Source organism: Semicossyphus pulcher, unplaced genomic scaffold, assembly GCF_022749685.1.
Source record: "Semicossyphus pulcher isolate SPU_LCO1_2020_fin unplaced genomic scaffold, fSemPul1.0.p SCAF_1, whole genome shotgun sequence".
Lineage (NCBI taxonomy): Eukaryota > Metazoa > Chordata > Actinopteri > Labriformes > Labridae > Semicossyphus > Semicossyphus pulcher.
The window spans coordinates 11,684,886-11,694,574 of NW_027211603.1; the positions used below are offsets into that span (position 1 = coordinate 11,684,886).

At 40.6% G+C, this 9,689-nt stretch overlaps 1 protein-coding gene across 1 annotated transcript; it reads left to right on the forward strand.

Moving 5' to 3' along the window:
* Positions 1-207: 207 nt before the first annotated feature.
* Positions 208-3,255, forward strand: pcdh20 (protocadherin 20). Its single transcript, XM_069659615.1, has 2 exons — positions 208-255; positions 612-3,255. The coding sequence occupies exons 1-2, from the start codon at positions 208-210 to the stop codon at positions 3,231-3,233; spliced, it is 2,670 nt and encodes an 889-aa protein (XP_069515716.1). The 3' UTR covers positions 3,234-3,255.
* Positions 3,256-9,689: the final 6,434 nt, after the last annotated feature.

Sequence of the window (9,689 nt, forward strand, 5' to 3'; positions counted from 1 at the left end):
CTCTTATTGGTTAGCATGGGGGCCTGATTTGCATATGGTGGGAGTGTCCTGAGCCAGCACTGGGATGAATGACTTGTTCAAGTCAGATAGCAATAAGGCATAGGACTCAGCAGAGGTCTGCGCTGCTCAACTCTCAAAATGCCTGCGTTACTTAGGCTGCCACTCTTCCTGCTGTAAGTGGAAAGTGCTGGACTATAGGACACAAACATGTTCAACAGCAGACACCCCAGCCTTAGAAAAAGAGGAGGAATATGGGTAAGTTCAATGATAATTCACTTTTACTTTAGCAAAACATATCATGATACTTTTTTATATTATAAAGACAGAGACATGACTAGGCCCTTCTTTCTCTACAATTTGCTATTATTGTTCTCATAGCCTTTTAATGACTTCATCGAGTGCAAATAAGCTCTTGATTTCTACAGTAATGATTAGAATGTGATTCATGTAATGATTACAGTTAAAGTCATTGTTGCAGGTGCCAAAAAAAGCTCTGCAACTGCTTGTAAAACTAAACAGCACTTAAAAACAGCAAATAATCAAACACATTTTGCAAATATCATGTAACTCTTTTATTAAACGTTATTATCTCTATTTATCTTGTATTACAGGGATTGTGCATCCTCTTGCTTTACACCAGCCCTCTTTCCTGTTTTGCAAATTTCAGCCAAGCAAAAGAGCTCATCTATAAGATAAAGGAGGGATTACCGAGGGGGACCTTCATAGGGGCCATTGGAGTAGACCTAAATTTGGATTTCACTGTTGAGCCCCCCTTTGTATTCAATCTGCCGCAAAAGAAGGTCAGTGATCAGTATGTGAACCTCAATAATACCACCGGGGAGCTTTACACATCTGCTACAGAAATTGACAGGGAGACGCTCTGTCCTGATAACTCTGGGGGAAGGGGATGCGTCCTCTCTCTGGACGTGTTCATTTTGCCTCAGCAGTACTTCCAGCTCATCAAGGTTAAGATCTATATCGAGGATGTGAATGACAACAGGCCAAAGTTCCCCGTGGATGAGATCCGTATATCTGTCCCAGAAAATACACCCATCAATGCTCGTTATGCTGTGGAGCACTCTGCAGTTGATCCTGACCTGGGTCTTCACGGAGTCCAGACATACTGGCTTGTTAATGACTTTGGCATGTTCACACTGGATGTTGAGGAGAATGAGGGGGGTGAGCTGACACCCTTCCTCATTGTGACGGAGGCTTTGGACAGGGAGACCCAGGCTGAATACATTACGGATATCATTGCAGAAGACGGCGGGACCCCTCCTTTACTCGGCGCGGCTACTTTAAAAATTTTAATCACAGACGTGAATGATAACTGCCCCCGATTTACGGAGTCACATGTTAATGTCACTTTGCATGGGAATACAACCAAAGGGGCACATTTGGCCCGTCTGCATGCTTTTGACCCTGACCTTGATGCTAATGCGCAGATCAACTATGCTTACAGTGAACGTTTGCCAAGGGAGACCAGGAGCTTGTTCCATTTGGACAGAATCACAGGGGTGATCAAGCTAGCAGGGAAAATAGACACTGGCACAAACACATTTTACAAACTCACTATTTTGGCTAATGGACCTGGTTGCATCCCTGCTGTTGCCACTGTTGCTGTCCACATCATCAAAGTTGTTACAGGACCCCCTGCAGTCATGCCCCGGTACATCGCCCCAGAAAAGGATGGGGTGGTGACCATAAGGGAGTCTGAGCCAGCGTTTTCTCCAATAGCTTTTTTTACTGTCAAAAACATTGATATGAACCAAAGGGTGGACTGTCATTTGGAAGGGACTGGTCCGTTCAGGCTTGTACCCTACCAGTTGCTCAAGAACGAATACCTGCTTGAGACTACAGAACCCTTGGACTATGAAAAAACGCAGGAGTATGAGCTTATCGTGGTTGCTAAGAATCACAGAGAACTTGTCATTAAGACTTTCCTCAAGGTGCAGGTGCTTGATGAGAATGATAATGCACCAATGTTTCAGCAGTCTTTGGTTAAACTCTCCGTGGAGGAGAACAATCCGCCAAATACCTTTCTGACCCAGCTCCAAGCCACAGACCCGGACAGCGAAAGCCGTGGGGAAGTCATCTACCTCCTTGGAGGAGACGCTCCAGGGATCTTCATTGTGGATCGTGTGACAGGTGTCCTGACGGTGACCACATCACTAGACCGTGAGGAGAAAGAGACATACCGATTCATCGTGAGAGCGGTGGACCAGGGGACACCAAGGAGGGAGTCGATTGCAACCGTGGTGCTGACCGTGGAAGATCGCAACGACAACAGTCCACGCTTCATCAACAAGGACTTCACCTTCTTTGTCCCAGAGAACTTCCCAGGATATGGTGAGATCGGGGTTCTCTCTGTGACGGATGCTGATGCTGGGGAAAATGGTTGGGTGGCCCTTTCCATCCTCAACGGCAGCGACATCTTCATGATAGACACAGGCCGAGGAGCACTGAGGGCCAAGACCTCACTGGACCGTGAGCAACAAGGGACATACCAGCTGTGGATTGAGGCAAGCGATGGTGGGGAACCTGCACTTTCCTGTGTTACAATGGTGACCGTACTATTGTTGGATGTAAATGACAACCCACCTATTGTCCTCTTTCCCCAGTCCAATCAGTCATACATGCTAGTTCTACCCAATACAGTACCAGGAACATCAATCACAGAAGTCTATGCTGTGGATAAGGATACAGGCATGAATGCTGTGATTGCTTATAGTATCATTAAGAGGAAAGGTGGCGAGCCAGGGTCGTTTGCCATTGACCCCGAAACAGGAAATATCACGTTAAAAAGGGAGCTCAGCAACCGGGGTCTCTACAGCCTTCTGGTGAAGGTCAGTGATCATGGTCAGCCTGAACCCCTTTACTCAACTGTCATGGTTAACTTCTTTGTCAATGAAACAGTGAGCAACGAGAGCTACATCCAGAGCCTTTTGACCAGGGAGGCGGACATTGAGGTAGAAGAGAGGCCCTGGTACATTGGCCAAATGAAAGAAGGGCCTGAGAGGTATGAGTTGTTCCCCTGTCAGCCTATCCTCATTGCTCTTTCAGTGACATGTCTGGGGCTGTTCTTGTCACTCGTTATGCTGACATCTTACATATGCTGTAAGAGATTTAAAAAGCAGCGAAAGAAAAGATCAGAAGTGGAGGTACCTTTAAAAACTAAGAATGACTCAATGCAGGTTGTGAACAAGAGGCTCAGACAGATCTCAAATATCTGATTTTCGTTGTCCACAAATCCAAAACCACCACTGTTTACATGAATGTTTACAAAACTCACTGTGACAAGTGTAGTTCTTACATGAAGTTGCTTTATCTGCTTTTGTCATATGATTGTTATTACTGCAATATACTGTGATTTGACACAAGCAAACAGTAGCATTTTTCTGTTCTACTTTTTATGATACCTATGAACCATGACGCTCAAACACATGTTAAGTGTCAGAAAACCAAAGTTAAGCGTTTATTAGTACTTTGATAGTAATAACAGCTTTATTACAAAGTCATAAGAGCAACTCATTGAAGATCACTCAATCTAAGGTCCTTTGTAAATATTGTATTATACATTTTACAACTTTATATAAAAATTTTGCATTGGCATGAAAAGGAACAATAGGCAGTAGTAAAGGCACAACAAATGTTTCTTTCCACATTATATCTTTTAGAAAAGTTACATCTCTTTACACTATTAGATCACGGAAAAGTGATTATCTGGAATGTAAATCTGTTTATATTTTAAATATATTTAGCTATATTTATAAAGTAACCAAGAAAGGGCTTATCAAAATGTTAAACTTTACATATTGTGAGAGTGTCAATCCACATCAAGTTCTATAGTTGTGTTGTTTATTTGCTAACACACTACGCACTAATGCCCTGTGTTCTGTATGAGGAGCATGACAATCCATTTTTGAAATTGAAAACGGCAGACTGACCTCCAAAAACTCAAGTTAAACTTGCACTCCTTATGTAATAGCGTGAAATGAGTGGAATACCAACTGATGAGGTTGAAAGCCATGGCAAAGCTAGACAATTAATTTTGAGTTAAGGTTTTTCTAGTCAGAGTTCAGCATTATGTGTGACAGCCATGCAGATGTCCTACTTTCTGTGAAGGCTCATAGCAGTTCGCTAACATGTATGTAAAGCCTCTCAAGGCCGTTTTGATGGAGTTTCATACGAAACAAATTCAAAATTTTGCAATTTTGTCATAATGCTTCAAATCCCCCTCCTTTATACAATCATGCAATGCTCAATGTGTCTGTGAAAACTTGCTAAGTGTTGTGAAAGAAAATCAAAATAACTATTAAAGATGCTTTATTTTTATAATACATTGGATTTCCATCTGTATTGATATTATGTACATATATATTTCAGATAGGAACTGTGGTATTTTGGAAGGTTTAAAGACATAATCTATTCTTACTATCAATCTTAGATTGAGTTGCAGGTTTTTTAATGCAAAATCAAACCATGGCGGTAATTTACACCTAATTTGATGCTTTAAAGTTTTATTTATATCAATGACAACAACAAAAAAACAGGCCTTTACTTTGTATTATGTTTGACAAACCCACAAAAAGCAGAATTTCCATCTGTGATTCAACCTTTACAATAATGTTCAAACATTAAATGTGCTATTTACAGCCAAAGTGATTCGATAACATCACTTGATAAAAAATCACTGAGAACCTCTCTTAGAAGTGTATGAATATTTAAGTACATTATTAGTCAAATCAGGTCCAGTTTAGATTGCATCCTTTTCAGGCAAGATACAATCTGGTGCACAAATTATTCTGCATTGTACCTGAGAGAGATGAAAGAGTTAAAGATGAAAAGCCTGAGAGCTTGTGTTGTTGTTGTCATCGCCTACACAGGTTGGAGCTGGTGAGGTAACACCAAGAGTCACACTTAGAAAGAAAAACACTGCGCTGACTTGTAGCTACAGCTGCTCCTGTGTGGAACATTTGAGGATCAATCAATTTAGTTCAAGTGACATTTCTCACCCTTCCTGAGTGTTATTGGCAATCACAGCACTCCTTCTACTACAACATTGCAAATATCACCTTACATAAAGTTGTAGTTTTGATGTTGTCTCTTCCTCCAAATGAAACCACAGTGCACTCAGCTGGTGTTGCTTGGCCCTAAGCCTGAATGTATGTTCAATATAAAGGTTGTATAGACAGAAAGCCTTTAGGAATCTTTGTATTCTTGTTAACAACGCACACTCCCACGTGAGGAACTCAGTTGTATTATGTGTCCTTATAAACCTGTTCGGGTTAGGTTCTTACGAAACAGGAAACATGCAAACAAACCTGCTGAGAATGTATTCCCACACGCGTCTCAAGTTATAATCGGCATTTCAGGACGGAAGCCCGTCATGTAAGCACAGAGCACATCAGGGCCTATAAACAGCTCAGTGTAATCCTCAGTAATCACCGCTGGCCAAACAGTGCATTACACAAATATGCGGAAAGATGATAATCATACATATACTGTACATGGACAAGATCATGTTTTTCAAGACAGGTAACAAAATGGGTCATAATAAGTCAAAATGACATGAATTTATCTGCCTTACGTGAAGTGTAACTTGCATGTGTTGTTGATTTAGGATTTCAAACACAAATCACTTTGAAGAACAACGTGCCATAATGCAATGTGGTTAACATCTTGGGGTTCAAAAGGGCTGTGTCCTGTCAAGTAAGCATGCTTTACTATGTGTGCCTGTGTTTGTGAGAGACAGACAGTGATAGAGGGAGAGACAGAAAGAGGAGGATGCCTGTACTAACAAGTTCAGTGAGCAGGATAAAGTTCAGCATGCAAGTCTCCTGTCTTGCTCTATGCCTGGAAGACACCTTTATATTAAGTTTACGTTATTATAAATAAGCATGAAAGGCGTCATTAACTAGATTCGGACACAGAGCTTCATGGAAAGAACTTTCTTTGCTTATATGGGACAAGGTTTGAATGCTGCACCCTTAGAAAGCCAGGCACTATGTCATGATCAAACCTCCCCATTTATCAGGCAGAATCAATACTGAATCAATAATGTGGTGGTGCATTCCCTATCTGCCAACAATAGATAACTCAGCTGCCAAGGCAATGGTTGTTTGCAGCCAAGTCACACAAAATTTAAGATGGTTTCTGTACAATTTTAGATGCATTATCACACTAAGCAAACAATCAGAGCATAAGATTAATTGCAGCAATAACAATGGAGGTTTTATTTCACTGTATCACCTTTCTCCCTCACTCTTTCCTACTCTTTTCAATTAGTCATTTTCCCTCAGCTTGTTAAGGCAGGAAGCACACACCAGTCACACAGGCCCTTTAGGCCTATTATGGCTTAAGCCCAGCTGTTATGATGATAGAGTACACTCCTGAGTGCAATTACAAACAATGGTTCTGGTTATTAAAGGGTAAGGTTCTAAAATGCACTAATAATCCTAAAAATATGCCACTTGTGCTTGTACTTTTACTAGCCATTGTTTATTTTGTTCGTTACAAATGTAAGTTGCTGCAATTATGGCTACAACAGTTTGTATATTTTTTATAGACATGGTTGAAAAAACAACAGAAATACCCTTTGCTCCAATACACAATCTGTTGTATGCAGTTTTCAATTGTGGTGTTTCCTAGCCTGGTTACAAGACTTGCTCTGGCAGATGTGTCTTGGACTCATCAGACAGATTTCCATCCGACCTGATTCAGGTCTGGCCAATCACAACCATTAATCTAATATGGGGCAGTTTTTTAGCAACATCGAGGCAGACCAACAAAAATGGCTGTCAGTCATGTGGAACATTTTGAATTGGGTATTTCATCACTATTAATCAAACTGGATGGCAGTTCAAGTTAGCAACACATGTGAAGTGTCTTGCCAAACGCTTGTGTGTTATGTGGCACCAGAAACAATATGAATTGGATGTTGGAGCTAGCAACCTAGCCTAGCAGCCTACTGTTACATCACACATTTTGTGGGTCTGAACGTCCATTGGCCGTTTGGTCGGTGTCTGTTGCTTTCATCTCTTAAAAATTTAATTTGAAGTGAGAGTTCATTTGTTACTTTGTTTGGCAATGCTAGCCTTGGTTGTGTCAACAGTAGGGTAACTAGTACAAACTACACCATAGCCCATGAATCAGCACTTTTAAACATGACAAAGAACAGCCTGCTAGCAGGATATGCTAATGAGCCATTTGTTAGCATCAGTATGCTAGCAATCAAATGTTAACATGTTTATTTTTATCAGGTATGTTGACCATCTTCACCACTTTGCATTAAAATGCTAACATAATAACATTTGCTACTTAGCACGTATGACAAAGTGCAGTGTTATGAAGTGCAGAAAATTTCTCCAAAGTGGAACATTAATGTGTGTGCCAAATTTCATGGCAATCCATCCAATAGTTTTCAAGATATTACACTCAGATGTCAACCTCATGGATGCATTTGGTCAAAATTCAGTTTTCACCAAAGTAATTGGTTTACAAGGTTGTGAAATGTCCTCACAAAGTTTAATGCCAATCAAGTACAATTTGAAATATTTCATTAGATGAGCGAAAACGACCTAATAATGGTTTTAGATGACAATTTGGGGATCAACAAGGTCGATACAATTGAAGGACACATGAATGTTCTCTGCCACAAGTAGCTGTTTTATTTCAGTCTGGTCCAAAATGAAGGACTGACCGACATTATGTGATCTTCACAAATTTCACAATCTAAGTGGTATATGCTGTAAAATCCAGATTTGACCGCTGAAATACAAATCCACTGCTTGTGTCAGCAGCCCCCGGCGATTTGTTCTGCATTGGGTAAGTCAAGGTCCTACTGTACAGTATCAAATAGCTATGGATCTATATATCCCTCCATCCAACATGATCCTCCACTTGACCTTTAACCCAGACATTAATTGTTTTTAACCTTCAATAGTGTCATAGAGATTTATAATGGTTAGAAACAGATGGAAAGAAGGTCACAAAGGCTGGGACCGTCCACAGCTTTTCTACATGACTGATCACCTCCTGTTGCAGTAATCCTGCTGACAGACAGTCTGCCATCTTCAGAACAGGTCCGAATGGACAGTGTAGGGGTGACTTAGCTTAAATGAGTTTCTTGAACTCTTTGCGACCTGGGGGATTATTGTTCTGTACTTGACTATATGCAGGTTAATAAAAAGATATAATTCTAAGGCAGAGGGCATGTTAAAACTGTTAGACATCAAACATGAAGGGCAGCACAAAGTTCTTTTTTTGTCTTGCAGATATGTTTTTTCTGAAAGGCATACAGATACAAATAGACTACAGACTCAGCCAAACCTTGCCCCTGCCACCTCTCTCTCGCTCTCTCTATCTCTCTCCCTCTCTAGGAAAGTCTATCTGAAATTACATTAAATTCTTAATGGTGTAGACAGCAGGTAATTACCATCAGTCACAGCCCGATCCCATTTCCAGATTGGCTTTATTGTAACGTCCCTGCCTTGAAATCAAACAAATAAAGACACAATGAAAGGCCCAGGTTGGGTTACGCAGTTCTGCTGAATAGGAGAGGCTACATTTCCCAAGTTATGACACCAAATACGAACCCACCCACCCCCACCCCTCAACCCCCCGCACGCACACTTTGTTCACCTTCTTCAATAATGCATCTCCATATTTTCCCGCTGAAAATCACTGCCTTTGATCTGAAACATCTTTCATTTGCTGTGATGCAACTAAATATAATCCAATCGCACTCTTTTTGATCCCGCTGTGGATTACGTTACTAATTTGCTTTATTCCTCTGTCCCTATTTTTCTCACTGTTTCATCCAGTTTCATCTCAGCCAAACGCAGACGGGCTTCAAGGGAATTAACTGCTGCAATGTTTTTATGAGCCACTTATTTTTTCCCACAAGTGCTAACGCTTTAAAAGCAACATGTCATGCCACTTTATTTATCCTCACCAATCCAACCCTGAGGCTCTTCATTGGTACCATGTTGTTTCAACAATCTCTGTTCCCATGATGACAATGTATCAGGATTAGTACTTAAGATATTATTAATGCACACTTTGAAAATCTGTAGGTTCCAAGTGGAATATAACAACTGTGGTATTTCAAATTAGGTTTTGTGGATGCAGCATAATACGGTCACTTTTAATTCACAATAAAAGCACAACTTTTGAGTGAAGTTAAAAACGACCCCAAACGTTCTGTTACCATTTATAGTTCAGTCTTCACTATACAAAAGCTTCATGGTTAACAGCCAAGTGACTCAAAGGCAGTCATTAAACGTCTTCAAAGAGTCTATTCTGACAGTGACAGTAAGCACGACCCTCTCATGTACAATAAAGCACTGTTCAAGGAATTCTTTTCAATTTATAGTTACCAGTGAGTTTCTATTCCTCGGTGTTAGTAATGTGCATATTGTCTTATTTTTGGACACGCATAAGTATTCTATGAAGCCAGATGGCTGTCATGTGCTTGGATCAGTAGAATATCCCAAGATTGACTTAAATCCATTGGCACCATTACAGGTTTTAACGTGACTCACCAATGAAAAGGAAAGTTTCTGTAATAGCTCTTTGAGAAAATTCACAGGCGCAATTTCCTAATCAGTAGTAGTGAGTGTTATTCAGCACTTCTCAGATCAAAGTAAGGATTGCAAGTGTGTGAGTAGCCCCTCTTCCATTTTTAC

Bases quoted from the DNA above. Each gene is read 5' to 3' on its own strand.
- pcdh20 (XM_069659615.1), top strand. From the start codon at position 208: ATGTTCAACAGCAGACACCCCAGCCTTAGAAAAAGAGGAGGAATATGG. The intron at 256-611 runs GTAAGTTCAATG...CTTGTATTACAG, and splicing joins GAAAAAGAGGAGGAATATGG to GGATTGTGCATCCTCTTGCT.